Source organism: Dendrobates tinctorius, unplaced genomic scaffold (assembly GCF_039654945.1).
Source record: "Dendrobates tinctorius isolate UK_male_01 unplaced genomic scaffold, ASM3965494v1 ptg000107l, whole genome shotgun sequence".
In the NCBI taxonomy this organism is placed as follows: Eukaryota; Metazoa; Chordata; class Amphibia; order Anura; family Dendrobatidae; genus Dendrobates; species Dendrobates tinctorius.
In genome coordinates this window covers 14,163,541-14,179,700 of record NW_027361775.1, presented here as the reverse complement: position 1 = coordinate 14,179,700, position 16,160 = coordinate 14,163,541, and the positions used below count along the sequence as shown (strand labels likewise).

The window sequence follows — 16,160 nt, the reverse complement described above, 5'->3', positions numbered from 1 at the left end:
AGCAGGATTCGCTAAATCATCCCACATCCTTGGTGATGTTTAATAGATTGTATAATTGTTAGCAATCTATATGTATATTCACAATAGACATCTGTTCACATGCGTGTTTTTTTTAAACACACTTGAATACTCTGTGGGTATGAGTTCAGATATATCTTAGCGTTTACACTATACAGACAAATATTGAGCCTGGTCACATAGCATAGAATTGCCTTCTCCTATACAGCGTCTAGGATATACGCACTAACATGTGTTGGTGTTGATCGTAGGGTGGAGAGATCTTGTCGCTGTGTCCAGTTGCATGCTAGAGTGCGTCTATATGTTGCTGGGACACCTGACGCATGTGTTGTTAGTGCTGGATGTGTGTCTGTATTGTGCTTCGCTATCTGACGCATGCGCGGTGCTTTGTGTTGTTGTGGCTGCGTCTGATCATGTGACCTTGACCTCTAGTGTCTCTGTGTATCCTGTGCATGCGCAGTGTGTATTTAAGGGCATTCCTTCATGTGAATGGCCGTGTGTATACTTATATGCGTGCATAGCACATTCAATAGGCTATGGGGCCTCTGTTATATTATGATTTTGAGCATGCCTAGTGTGACTTTAAACAGGAAATCATGGTTCCCTCGCCACATGTATTTAGATAGGTATATAAGGAGGGGTTTTTCTTGCTGTAGGTGCAGCCTCATCAAATGGACAACTCTCCACTGCCATGTTACCATGAATCTCTCCTGATGAACCCGTCCATTGGGGAAACGGGTCGAGAGTCTGTTGATTTCATCTGAGAGGTTATACCACTATGGTCTTCAGCTGCCTTTGTTTAGCACCACACATAGACAGATAAGTACAAGTGTATTACTAGGACCTATGTGTCCTTATGTGCTATCTGAGATTATCTTTCACTGTATTGATTAATGTGGTCCTCTGGTGTGCAATCTATTTGTAAAAAAATCTATTTATTCTTGTTAGAGCTTGCTGTTCCATGTGAGCACCATGTGTGGTCCCTTTGTCATAAATCCTCTGTTTATCATGTTGGTTTGGGGATTATGATATGAATATAGATATGGTGCTGTATTAATAACTAAATACCAGTAGTCTGTGTCGCTTAGGCTGGTTTCACATTAGCGCTTTTTAAGCGCACGCACGGCCGGGGGTAGCTCCGCCCCCAAGCCGGCTCTCTGCCCGGCGTGCCCGCCCCTTGCTTGTAGCGCCGCCTCCTAGCGCACAGCGGCGCCTGCGATCGGCGCACCCTATCTTTAGCATAGGGTGCGCAGATCGTGCGCAGGCTGTGCGCTAGTTGTGCTTTGACCTGCGCTGCGCACTTTTGACGGTGCGCCGTGCGCGCCAAAATCAAACTTTTCGGATTTTGGCGCGCACGGCGCACCGTCAAAAGTGCGCAGCACAGGTCAAAGCGCAACTAGCGCACGGCCTGCGCACGATCTGCGCACCCTATGCTAAAGATAGGGTGCGCCGATCGCAGGCGCCGCTGTGCGCTAGGAGGCGGCGCTACAAGCAAGGGGCGGGCACGCCGGGCAGAGAGCCGGCTCGGGGGCGGAGCTACCCCCCCGGCCGTGCGTGCGCTTAAAAAGCGCTAATGTGAAACCAGCCTTAATAATATCTGTGGTTATCATGTGTATATGAGTGTTTTATAAGTGGCTAAGCTTGTTTGGACTGTCTCCTTTTCTCTCATTTATATATACACTCACTGGCCACTTTATTAGGTACACCATGCTAGTAACGGGTTGGACCCCCTTTTGCCTTCAGAACTGCCTCAATTCTTCGTGGCAGAGATTCAACAAGGTGCTGGAAGCATTCCTCAGAGATTTTGGACCATATTGACATGATGGCATCACACAGTTGGCGCAGATTTGTCGGCTGCACATCCCTGATGCGAATCTCCCGTTCCACCACATCCCAAAGATGCTCTATTGGATTGAGATCTGGTGACTGAGGAGGCCATTTGAGTACAGTGAACTCATTGTCATGTTCAAGAAACCAATCTGAGATGATTCGAGCTTTATGACATGGCGCATTATCCTGCTGAAAGTAGCCATCAGATGCCTGTTCTTAGCTGAGAGGAGTGGTACCCAGTGTGGTCTTCTGCTGCTGTAGCCCATCTGCCTCAAAGTTCGACGCACTGTGCGTTCAGAGATGCTCTTCTGCCTACCTTGGTTGTAACGGGTGGCAATTTGAGTCACTGTTGCCTTTCTATCAGCTCGAACCAGTATGCCCATTCTCCTCTGACCTCTGGCATCAACAAGGCATTTCCGGCCACAGAACTGCCGCTCACTGGATTTTCTTTCTTTTTCGGACCATTCTCTGTAAACCCTAGAGATGGTTGTGCGTGAAAATCCCAGTAGATCAGCAGTTTCTGAAATACTCAGACCAGCCCTTCTGGCACCAACAATCATGCCACGTTCAAAGGCACTCAAATCACCTTTCTTCCCCATACTGATGCTCGGTTTGAACTGCAGGAGATTGTCTTGACCATGTCTACATGCCTAAATGCACTGAGTTGCCGCCATGTGATTGGCTGATTAGAAATTAAGTCTTAACACACAGTTGGACAGGTGTACCTAATAAAGTGGCCAGTGAGTGTATATTGATCTTTTGCATGTTATGCGAATATCTACTTTCACCTATGACTATTCAAGCATTTATTAAACAAGTGGTTACAGGCCACTTAACATCTTATAGGGTGAAGTAGGAGAGAAGGGACAGTCGTCGGACGAGCATGGGCGCCATTCTCGTTTTTCTTAGGGTGCCAACCTCCGCAACTAGGTAGACGTCCAGACAGTTGTGTATGTATGGTCAGATCACTCTTTTCTGCACATCCGCTGAGTGAGACTGATATTATCTTTGAGCACTATTAATCACTTTTTATTGTCTATATAATAGACATTGACATTGGTGCCTTTTTTTTAATTTTTTTGTTGAGGTATTTGGATGGGCTTTTCTCTGCGATCTTTATTTTTTGAGCAGAGGTGGACATTAGCCAGACTGATAGTGTACTGGCAATTCAAATAGACTAGAGGATCTAAATGGTTGTCGTTCCCTAGTACTTTCTGTAGCCCATTGCATTGAGGCATTTCCATTTAGGGGGTATCAAGACCTTTGTTTTGTTTTATTATTGCACTTAATAAAAGCTATATTTTAAATAGGGTTTTTTCTTCTGGTAAGCTGTTGCATTTAACCTTGTTATATATTGAACTGTGTAAAACATACATAGAGAATACCCATAGCATTATTTCTGGCCATTATATGACTTGTATCCAGCATCATTTAACAGTTTTCTCTGCATGTTGTAGTCACTAAAAATTACAGCACTTTCATTCTGTGTATTCTTTATCTTTCTGCCACTGGTTTCTTCCCCATCCCTCTCCACAGATTTCCATAGAGAACAACTGTATTCTGATCCCTCAATTAAGATGAAATTGAAGACAAATTTGTACAGATGTTTGATTTGCAGATTGAATGACTAGTGCAGGAAATGGTGTGAAGAGGAGACAGAAGTCATTGAGGAAAGAGCCATTTATTTTCAATGAGATAAAATACAAAGTCTTTCAACTTAGCTTGCACTGATGTATAAAAAAATAAAAAAATAAAAATGTGCTTACGCTATAACTGAACTTTACCATAGGGGTCTGTGAAAATGTAAATAAGATTCGGTAAAGTTATCATTAGATTATGCTTTGCTTTCATTTTCAAGTGAGTCTGTCAGCAGGTTTTTGCTTTTTAATCTAAAATCAGCAAAATAAAATGGCAAGGGAGCCTAGTTCCAGCAATGTGTCACTTACTAGGCTGTGTGTGTAGTTTCAATACAATCATTGTTTTGTCAGCAGGAGATTATCACTTTCTGACTACTGACTAGATCTCATGTGCACTGCAGTCAGGTTAATCTGTGTAACCCCAGCCCTAACCATTGATTAGTAATTTGCTCAGAATGTACAGTTTACACATGAAGCTCCCAATTAGTGGTGTAGACAGAGATGTGCATCTAAGCTTTCTGACCACTGCTACAACAGGGATTTTGTCCAAACTACATCAAGCAGTCCAGTAAGTGAAACATCACAGGAATCAAGGTCTCTTTATTTATATTATGATGTTCTCAGATTACATACAGTGGGGGGAATGATTATTTGATACACTGCCGATTTTGCAAGTTTTCCCACCTACAAAGAATGGAGAGATCTGCAATTTTTATCGTAGGTACACTTCAACTTTGAGAGATAGAATCTAAAAATAAAAACTAGAAAATCACATTGCATGATTTTTAAATACTTCATGCAATAAAATGTAATTTAATTATGTATTTGAACACCTACCAACCAGCAAGAATTCTTACTCTCACAGGCCTGTTAGTTTTTCTTTAAGAAGCCCTCCTACTCTGCACTCATAATGTGTATTAATTGCACCTGTTTGAGCTCATTACTTGTATAAAATACACCTGTCCACACACTCAATCAATCATACCCCAAACTCTCCACCATGGCCAAGATCAAAGAGCTGTCTAAGGACACCAGTGACAAAATTGTAGACTTGAGCAAGACTGGGATGGACTATAAGACAATAAGCCGGTGCCTGTGCCATAAACAAATAATTAAAAAAAAAACTGGTGTGGGTTCCCCAGTATATTTGATAGCCAGCCAAGCAAAACTGACAGCAGTGGGATGCAACCCTCAGCTGTCAGAGTTAGCAAGGCTGGTTATCAAGAATAGAGGGGTCCCCACAATGCTTTTTTTAATTATTAAAAAAATGGCTATAAGACACATATACATTACTAATCTTACAGTTATATTGTAAATAAGCACACTGCAAGAATAAAGTTTTTTATTTGAAATAAAAATGTTTTACTTTTTTTATTTAAAAATAGCAAACACAGTTATACTTGCCTAATGCCCAATTCCTTTTAGGTCATAATCTCCTGTAAAAAAGTGAAATAAAAAAAACCATATCCCTCACCTGTCCATCTCTCTGTCCCATGCCGTAATCCATGTCTGGGGATAAATTCTTTTTTTCATATTAATATGATTAGGTAGATTGAAAATACTTAATACAGATAAGTAAGGGTATCTAAATAATAATTAAAATAACTATTATTATAATAAAATTTAAAAAATGTCAAAAGAGAAGGAAGTGGAATTTTCTTAGTAAGTTAAAATGTAGTTCCATTTTTGGTGTTGTTTCTTATTGATGCAAATGCAACTTATAGTCTCACATGGATGCATGTGAAAGCATGCCAAAAGTAAAAAAAAGGTTTAAAAAATATAAAAAAATAAAAGTTGAAATCACCCCCCTTTCGACCCATTCAAAATAAAGCAATAAAAAAATACACATATTCAGTATCACCATGTTCAGAATCGCCCAATCTATCAATAGAAAAAAGATTAACCTGATCGCTAAACGCTGTAGCGAGAAAAAAGTAAAAACAACAGAATTACGTTTTTTTGGTCGCCACGACTATGCATTAAAATGCAATAATAGGTGATCAAAAGATCATATCTGCACCAATTTGGTATCAATAAAAATGACAGCTCGGCATGCCAAAAATAAGCTCTCAGGCGATCACAAAAAATGGAGACGCTACGGGTCCCGGAATATGGCGCAAATTTTTTTTTAACAAAGTGTGGAATTTTTTTTCACCACTTAGATAAAAAAGAACCTAGACATGTTTGGTGTCTATGAATTCGTAATGACCTGGAGAATCATAATGACAGGTTAGTTTTCGCATTTAGTGAACATGATGAAAAAACACAGCAAGTGATGGATTGCACTTTTTTGCAATTTCACTACACTTGGATTTTTTTCCCATGTTTCAGTACATGACATGGTAAAACCAACCATGTCATTCGAAAGTATAACTTGTCCCTCAAAAAAGAAGCCCTCATATGGCCATTTTGATCAAAAAATAAAAAAAGTAAGGGCTCTGAGAAGAAGGGGAGCAAAAAATGAAATTGCAAAATCAAAAATACCTTTGGTCATTAAGGGGTTAAATAGGTTGTCTATTTTTCTGATAAATGTCTGCATTCACTTTCTGTGACCCGTGACTGTAGACTTCTGAATCCTTACAGCAAGTGCACTGCCTAGTAGCAGGGCTTTCCGGTATTGCTGGTAAGTGGATGGTCAAGTGACCGCAACTATGCAACTTGTATATTTCTTTAAACATTGTGACTATATGTGCTAGGCCTTTTTCAGTATAAGCATATTAAAGTGGATGAAATGAGTAGTTGGCTAAAAGGGATGTATGGTCTTCAGATAAAACTCTGCTGTTACTCTGTTTTACTTTTTTACTATGCATTGCTTAACAATCTAAATTCCCTATCATGTAGACTCCTTCCAGATATTGCTCTTGGTGGGATTTGACCCCAGTGCTGCAAAGCAACAGTACTAATCACTGAGTAACCATTTCTGAGTATTTTTTTCACCACATACTTAAGAATCCTTACAACATGTAGACATATATGCTTATTATTCAGGAGTTCCTACCTCGACAAGTTGGGAGAGAGCTGCTCCACATTCCGGTACTGCGGCATTGTGCTTGAAAAGGCCCATGAAGTACATAACCCATGTTACAGGTAAAGTTCACCACATCATTTAAGTTAAATTCACTTCCATTTGTTATTCCATGAGTTGGATTTCCAGGATGACCACAAGTGATAGCTGTAAAAAAGGTAACATTTATTTGATGCAAGTGAGGGTATCTATATGTGAAGAATATCATCAAGCATATTATGAGTGATTAAATAACATTTATATTTGTCCTTCTTTGATGTTATTAAAACATTGTTTTATTGGAACACTTTTTTCTCCAGACGCCATACAAAAATTATCCTTATATTTAGACTGCAAAAACATTTATGCTGTTTTGAAAGTAAAGCCATAATATCCTCCCATCTTGAAGTGAAATTTGTATTTCCATTTTTTGGGACCCATATAACATCAAAGAAGAACAAATATAAGTGTTATTGCCTTGGTTTACAATAGTCAAAATAATTAAACAATTACAAAGGAATTTTTTAAAACTGTTCAAAAGTTATCCCTTTTTAGGGAGCTGAAACGGGCTACCTCTTTTGAAAGTGAAAAAGTAATGTCTTGTCAACAAACTGGGCAAACAAATTACCCTATTTTGAGATCATTTTCATGTTAGTATAACCTCAAGAAAATATGTTTCCCCAGCATTAGTACAGTTTAAAGCATTATAAAACACAGTGTGCATTCAGATGGCCAGCAATAGTAGCAGCAACAGATGCCGAATAGTAGAAAATTATGACAGGTCAGGCAAGTAGATGTCTCGCAGTGTAGGGCCAGCAATGGCAGCTCTGGCAGCAATACTCCAATATAGATGACATAATGGACAGGGACTCAAAGTCAGGATGAGCAAGGGCCATTAATATAAGTGGCAGAAGAACTGTGTAGCAGACAGACAATGGAAATTAAGTCAGGCAGGTCGTATGGCTGATTTAAAAGTGTTCATCTGCCATAGGTGAAAGTAAGCACTGATGTATGTCAGCATGATTTTAATGCATGCATTAGATAACCTGAATATTCTCACTAACAGGGTCAACATAACAATACATTCATAGCAAAATGGGCAAGTTCTTGCCATTGGTCCTATCTGATATCCATAAGGATATGGAATTGTGGCACATATCTGCCTGAGAAAGAACACAGTCTAGGTACAGCTGAAAATAGCTTTTCAGCCAGTGTCACTGTTTGCTGAAGTGCATCCGGCTGTCACAATGGCAGATGACACTTCTGGTCCATCATGTCAAATATATCAAAAAGTTGCTCCTGCCTTAGCTACTTGTAGCCCTAAAGCTGACAGGGGAAAATTGAGTCTGTAGGGATTACAGAAAGTCAGCTTGTCAGTCTTGTTGTTGACATGCATTGGCTTTGGAAAAGATTCATATTCAGCACCTCAGTTTGATGGGTAGTTGTCATGGCTATTATAGTCATCCTCAACATTATCACTCTGTTAGAATAGTCCCCCTTATGTGCCATTTCTTTGTTTCCCTCCACATATTCTCTGTTGCTCCTCCTCCACCAAATCCTGCAGCACGTAGTAATATGGACCTTGAGAGTCCATAAAAGGCACAGAGTGGCTATGAACATGTGCAAGTTGCTCTAGTTCCTCCATCCCCTATTGTATTCTTCCGAATAATTTTTCCAGGATAAATATGAAGGGAAAGACATTGTTGACTGCACATTTGCCCCTACTGTCCAATTTTGTCTCATATTCAAGAGGCTTCACTAGTCGACATGCATCCATCAAAGTAACCTACAATCCAGATTAGTTGCTTCATGATATTGTCTATCACTGCTATCTATCATTCAACTCTATGACAATCTCCTGTAAATTGATCAGCTCATCTCTAGTGAATAATATAAGTTTACTGACATCCTGGGTTACTTATTTCATATGCTACTCTTATGTCTACAAATACTTTTAAAAAGAACCTGGCAACTTCCCCAGACCTCTTAAACTGCCACAATGTGTTTTGTCCTATATTTTTACCCTTCTTAAGTAATTTTTATAGTCTTATTGACTACTGCATATAGAAAAACAAAATTTTTTTATAACTGCAGTAGCAATATTCTAATTAGTGGGTGATTAGTCATGGGTGAACTGTTTTCCCCAGACTCCTGTGGGATTGAGTAACATCATTTGCAAGTGTGTGTATGAAGAAACACTTGCAAAGATAAAAAAATTTTTTGCCTCAGGTCATTTATGAATATTTGTAAGTGTGGCGTCACCACTGGTTCTTTGCAAATCTCTATCTCCCTGACAATATGCAGTCAGCCAGTGATAAAAAGTGATTATTAGAAAGGGTAAAATGGTAATAAATACACGGTGACAGTTTAGGGAGGTCTGAGGAAGCTGTAATGTTTCCCATTAAACATTCTCGCTAAGTTAAGTTGTTTAGCAGCAATCTTCCCCAAATGGAAACTTGATGGTCTGACAAGTTCTTGAAAGTGAAAACATTTCCCATTAAATAATTATTCCAATTTCAAACATTTTTGGCATACAAAATGCATGACAGATGTGGTGTCATATTGTGCTTAGTGGAAAGGTAGTCACGTGTGAGTGCCTTCAGCACTGAAACCTCATCTCCCGAGATCTTGGTGCCGAGATCTCCATCTGTGCATGCACCACCCCGGTGGCTATCTTCCCGGAGTCCACAGCACAGGAAAACATGGAACTGTGCGGGGCTCTGGCCTTGCACAAAATGTCAGCAGAACCCCCTCACAGTACCGGAGACACCCGCAGCAGCGCCGGGCAGCACTGTTGGACACCCCCGCAGCACCGCAGTTCACTCTTAGCACCGGAGACACCCACAGCAGCAGGCAGCAGCAGGCAGCACCGCCAGACACCCCCGCAGTGCCAGACACCTGCAGCAACACCAGATACCCGCAGCAGCACCAGACACTGCAGCAGCACCAGACACCCGCAGCCGTGCGCCGCACGTCGGAACACCAACTCATCCCAGCCTGTAGCCGACAGCATCACCCCACTCCTGCCTCCTCCAGCAGTGACCCTGGGACCCCACTTCACCGCAGCCACCACCCATGGTAAGTAATAAGATGCATGGATTAAAAGAAGCATCACCATTTTATTTTAAAAAAATCCTATTTTGCTTCTCAAAATTTGGGGTGTGTCTTATAATCTGAAGAGTCTTATAATCCAGAGTGTCTTATAATCCAAAAAATACGGTAATATTCGGATTTCTCAAGCATTTGAATTCTCACCATGCTGCTGCAACAATGAGCTAATCCTAAAGCATGGCCATTGCATTTTCAGACTGAAATATTACCTTTTGGATGGAAATGATAGTTTGTTACATATGTGTACAGATTTGTAGCCAACATGCTTCATCAGTCTTAAATAAATCCACTTATTGACCATGTTCCTTGTCTGGCTGATTTTGTTCTTTTTAAAATTGTTTAATTTATGAGAATTGCATGAAATATTTAGTCATTACTGAAACTTATTCATGCGTGCATCCAGTTCTTTGTATTGATTGAAGAGTGCCATTTATACTAATAAGCGAATCATTACTATATAATAAACTGCTATGCAATGTAAACCCTTTTGGCTGACACAGTTAACTTCCCTGTTTCTTAAAATTCTTATTTTAAATCATGCTTTTATTTTTCTCCTTGGCTAACCCAGAAAATAGTGCAATCAGGCAATTGCTTCCACATTTTTTTTGTGGTTCATACTGATGTATATATGCAATCGGGTTCAATCAGATTCAGAGACCTTTACACTCTGCTAAAATTATATCAATGTATTACTAACTTGAATCTGAAATTGGAAAAGGAAAAAGTTTGACTAATAAAATGCACTGTATAGTAGTAGGAGAACAAAAGGAGCACACAAATACTTATTGCAAACCTTTTGTAAGTGCTGAAGATAAAAGCAGAATCCTGCAGAGCAATGCAGTCAAAGATTAAGTGAAGAAAGTGAAAAGCACACAACTCTAAATAAAGTTATTTCTTTTGAAGTTGAATGTAAAGTTTGGAAAGCCTGGACTCTTAGGATCAGTCATATACTGTGGAAATGATGTATTACTTTTGTTTTCACATAATACTAGGCTCTATACAAAGAAACAAATGAAAATGTCTATTTTTATCTTTTTTTAAGAGCACACTACCCCCTCGGCCAGTCATCTTCCTGATTTCTGAGGTGTGGAAGGGGGAATGCTCCCGTTTGTTTGGCAGGCTGAGCAAAGAGCATTGTCACCCTGCTGACTTGATGGATGCATGTCTAATGTTGCTATGTGAGGCAACTATGCCTTTGCAGCTTCAGAAGCACATTGTGACTGAGACTCAGAATCGAGAGCTAAAAGTGTGCTCTTAAAAAGAAGTGTATTCAATATGTGGTGCCTAGAGTTGAGCGACTTTGGTCGGATCGGGTTTCGTGAAACCCGAATGAAACAAAATTTGTTTTGGATGAAACTGGTCCGACTGGGGCAAAAAAAGTCGAAGTTTCATCTGTAACCCAACCCCAATGCAAGTCAATGGGGAATAAAAGTCGGCATTGAGTGGATGAATGTCACTCAACTCTAGTGGTGCCCTAACAGAAATAGTCACTTTTTCAGTCTGCAATTGGGTATAACCACCAAGAAATACAGACCGTTTCACAGAGATTAGTTTCAAAGGTGCAAAGAAATTAAACAAAAATAATTTACAGCCTTCTGATTAGTAGGAGGTCAATAAGATTGTCTACATCTCCAAAATCAATGAAATATTGTCCCTTAAACTCAGAGGAAGTAAATATAGAAAACATTGAAAGAAGGAGCTTGTTTTTGAAGGCAGATAGTGTTATCCCCAAGGTGATGCCTCCTCTTTTCCATAGGGTCTGAAGATTCCTTTGAGATTAAAACAGTTCAGGAGCGAGTGAACCTTTTCACCAATATATAAACAAAGTCCCTCAATCAGGTGATTGGTTCTCGTGGACAATCACAATGTATGAGTTCCATTTTCGTCTCTCTAAGAGGAGATTTTGAAGAAGGTCTAATATTTGGGGCTTCAGAATTTTGAGCTTACTTCTTTGACCTCTCTTTAAAATACAAGTCTACTGATGAAGCAAAAAAAATAAGATCATCAAGGGAAAGTGGTGAATCTCTGTCAGTAATTTAATCCTTGACACAACTGGATAGACTGACATATAAGATAGCCATGAGAATTTCATTCTTTTAAGCTAATTCTTAAGACAGGGTTTGGGACAGGATGTTTTAATATCTAACAAGTTTAGTCTGTTGCCTAAGCATATAGATTCAGCAGCTAAGCAGACACAACCTGGTTCAACAAACACTCTATGAAAGAGAGATAAGAACGAAGGTAGAGAAAGAAACAGGATTGTCTCATTCACATAATGGAGTGGCCCAAAGCAAAGCATATCCTGACAGCAAAGAAAAAAATATATTCACTTTGAACTGGTCCAAAAAATTGTGGGGGCATAGTTGAAAATGTTTTGTGCATTAATTTTCAGAGCCACTGCAGGTCTTAAGATCACTATTAAAATGGGCTATAGGCAGATTTTGATATAAACTCCAAGAAGAATATCTCAGATGTTGATGAAGCCACAAATGAAGCAAATGTTTACAATAGTGCATCCATATAAGCTGAGAGTGGCGCACAGCCTAGAAGGTCTCCTGTTAGCTCACAAGCTGCAGATCCAGTCCAAGTAAGTTCTCCAGTAGCAATATTTCAAAGTTGTGGTACCTTTGGAAGCCAGGAACTAAGTAAGCAGGGTTTGCAAAATCGCAAGTGAGCAAGTGTCACTGGAAGCACTAAATGCAGCTGTGCCAAGTCTTCAAATAGTATAAGAACAATTCATATGTGTGGGCAGCTTGTAGCTAAATGTAGGCGTGCAATTACACACAAGAATAGCAGAGATACAAAGGAAAACTGCTATCTTTCTTCCAGAAATGAAGATACACAGAAGAGTATAAGTAAATTTGTTTCTTGGTAGCAATAAGCAGCTAATAATCAAGTACCTTGATATTACTGCCAAAATTGTGAACAACACCAAAAACTATTGAAAAAAGCTGATAATCAGGAATCTTGATAGCGGATATGAGTTTGAATCCTTGCACCTCAATATAGCATAGTTGAGAGGAGAACAATAGCACCAGGATAAATGTGCAGAGCTTGGAAGTAGAAACTGATTGCTGGATTGCACTCGCGAGTAACTGATTGAGACAAGAGAAAAGAGATGCATGCTGCACAAATGTATCACCATTAAAAGAACAGCATAATTTTGTTGAACTGACCAAAAACACATACAAAAAGACATAAAGAAAACACACTTTAAAATACCAAAAGGTGTGATAAAGTTCAACAAAACATGCCTACAATATGGCAATGTTGAAAAGGCTCATTAGAAAATGCATACACAGTGCCTTGCGAAAGTATTCAGCCCCCTGGAACTTTTCAACCTTTTCCCACATATCATGCTTCAAACATAAAGATACCAAACGAAAATTTTTGGTGGAGAATCAACAACAAGTGGGATACAATTGTGAAGTTGAACTAAATTTATTGGTTATTTTAAATTTTTGTGGAAATTCAAAAACTGAAAAGTGGGGTGTGCAATATTATTCGGCCCCTTTAACTTAATACTTTGTTGCACCACCTTTTGCTGCGATTACAGCTGCAAGTCACTTGGGGTATGTCTCTATCAGTTTTGTACATCGAGAGACTGAATTTCTTGCCCATTCTTCCTTGGCAAACAGCTCGAGCTCAGTGAGGTTTGATGGAGATCATTTGTGAGCAGCAGTTTTCAGCTCTTTCCACAGATTCTCGATTGGATTCAGGTCTGGACTTTGACTTGGCCTTTTTAACACCTGGATACGTTTATTTGTGAACCATTCCATTGTAGATTTTGCTTTATGTTTGGGATCATTGTCTTGTTGGAAGACAAATCTCTGTCCCAGCCTCAGGTCTTTTGCAGACTCCAACAAGTTTTCTTCAAGAATGGTCCTGTTTTTGGCTCCATCCATCTTCCCATCAATTTTAACCATCTTCCCTGTCCCTGCTGAAGAAAAGCAGGCCCAAACCATGATGCTGCCGCCACCATGTTTGACAGTGGGGATGGTGTGTTCAGAGTGATGAACTGTGTTGCCTTTACACCAAACATATCATTTGGCATTGTTGCCAAAAAGTTCGATTTTAGTTTCATCTGAACAGAGCACCTTCTGCCATATGTTTGGTGTGTCTCCCAGGTGGCTTGTTGCAAACTTTAAACAACACTTTTTATGGATATCTTTGAGAAATGTCTTTCTTCTTGCCAGTCTTCCATAAAGGTCAGAGTTGTGCAGTGTTCGACTGATTGTTGTCCTATGGAAAGACTGTCCCACCTCAGCTGTAGATCTCTGCAGTTCATCCATAGTGATCATGGGCCTCTTGGCTGCATCTCTGATCAGTCTTCTCTTTGTTGAGATGAAAGTTTAGAGGGATGGCCGGGTATTGGTAGATTTGTAGTGGTATGCTACTCCTTCCATTTCAAAATGATCGCTTGCACAGTGCTCCTTGGGATGTTTAAAGTTTTGGAAATCATTTTGTATCCAAATTCAGCTTTAAACTTCTCCACAACAGTATCACGGACCTGCCTGTTGTGTTCCTTGGTCTTCATGATGCTCTCTGTGCTTCAAACAGAACCCTGAGACTATCACAGAGCAGGTGCATTTATACGGAGACTTGATTACACACAGGTGGATTATATTTATCATCATTAGTCATTTAGGACAACAATGGATCATTCAGAGATCCACAATGAATTTCTGGAGTGAGTTTGCTGCACTGAAAGAAAAGGGGCTGAATAATATTGCATGCCCCACTTTTCAGTTTTTGAATTTCCACAAAAATTTAAAATAGCCAATAAATTTCGTTCAACTTCACAATTGTGTTCCACTTGTTGTTGATTCTTCACCAAAAATTTACATTTGGTATCTTTATGTTTGAAGCATATTATGTGGGAAAAGGTTGAAAAGTTCCAGGGGGCGAATACTTTCACAAGGCACTGTGCCTATCGGACTATAAGACACACTTTTTCCCCAAAAAATTTGGGCGGAATTGGGGGTGCATCTTATAGTTTGAAAGCAGGTTTTCCAGGGGGGTTACAGCAGTGGTTTAGCAGCGTCCTCACATTCACACTCACACTCAAATTAAAACTCTCACAGTCACATTCACAATTACACTCACACACTCACATTCACACACTCACACTCACACTGTCACAGACTCACACAGCCTCTTGCGCGGTACCACCAACGGAACACTGTCGCACTGGGCCTGTACAAATTCCGCGCAGGCACAGTGAATCTTTCCGCTGATCCCCGTGGCAGATGCGTGACGTGTCTACAAGCAGAGGAAGCCGGTCACATTAATGAAAGTTCATTTTAAAAATTGTCTGTATCTGACCATGTACGGAACATACCACATCTCCTGGGCAGGGGAGGAAGCAAAAGACAATACTGACATTACAGCAGGAGATCACAGAGGATTCATTTTGTGAGATAAAATATTTCACTGACTGTTTTTAAACAATAATTTAAATCACAAAATGTATCCTCTGCGATATCCTGCAGTAATGTCAGCATTGTCTTTTGCTTCCTCCCCTGCCCAGTAGCTGTGGTATGTCCTGTACATGGTCAGACATAGGGGTGAGAGAGACAGAGCACAGGGGGGAGACAGCTCAAACGGGACAGCACATAAGGGGAGAACACAGCACAAGAAGGAGATAGACAGCAGACAAGGGGGATAGCACATGAGGTAGACAGGTCAAAGAAGAGAGCACAGATGGGAGAAGTCAGCACATGGGGAAAGAGAGTGGATAGGTGGGTGAGCACATGGGGGGAGAGATTCTCAATGCTGCAAAGCCTGCCATCGTGACATTACGGCCCTCCCAATGTGATAGCATCAGGCCTCCATCTAGTATACTGTATATATAAATATACAGTACATATATATGCAGTATATATATATATATATATATATATATATATACAGTACAGACCAAAAGTTTCCATGACTATGAAAATTGTAGATTCACTCTGAAGGCATCAAAACTATGAATTAACACATGTGGAATTATATAATTAACAAAAAAGTGTGAAGCAACTGAAAATATGTCTTATATTCTAGGTTCTTCAAAGTAGCCACCTTTTGCTTTGATTACTGCTTTGCACACTCTTGGCAGTCTCTTGATGAGCTTCACCGGAAATGGTTTTCACTTCACAGGTGTACCCTGTCAGATTTAATAAGTGGGATTTCTTGCCTTATAAATGGGGTTGGAACCATCAGTTGTGTTGTGCAGAAGTCTGGTGGATACACAGCTGATAGTCCTACTGAATAGACTGTTAGAATTTGTATTATGGCTAGAAAAAAAGCAGCTAAGCAAAGAAAAACGAGTGGCCATCATTACTTTAAGAAATGAAGGTCAGTGAGTCTTAAAAATTGGGAAAACTTTGAAAGTGTCCCCAATTGCAATGGCAAAAACCATCAAGCGCTACAAAAAAACTGGCTCACATGAGGACCGCCCCAGGAAAGGAAGACCAAGAGTCACCTCTGCTGCTGAGGATAAGTTTATCCAAGTCATCAGCCTCAGAAATCGCAGGTTAACAGCAGCTCAGATTAGAGACCAGGTCAATGCCACA

The 16,160-nt window shown here is 40.0% G+C and overlaps 1 protein-coding gene across 3 annotated transcripts in view; it reads right to left on the bottom strand.

Moving 5' to 3' along the window:
• The window catches only part of CSMD1 (CUB and Sushi multiple domains 1), a 2,734,739-nt gene that overhangs the window by 210,600 nt on the left and 2,507,979 nt on the right, over positions 1 to 16,160 (bottom strand). For all 3 annotated transcript variants that reach the window (XM_073589180.1, XM_073589181.1, XM_073589182.1), the window contains exon 54: positions 6,484 to 6,657. In XM_073589180.1, the coding sequence (XP_073445281.1) occupies positions 6,484 to 6,657 (174 nt within the window). The remainder of the gene's footprint in view (positions 1 to 6,483; positions 6,658 to 16,160) is intronic.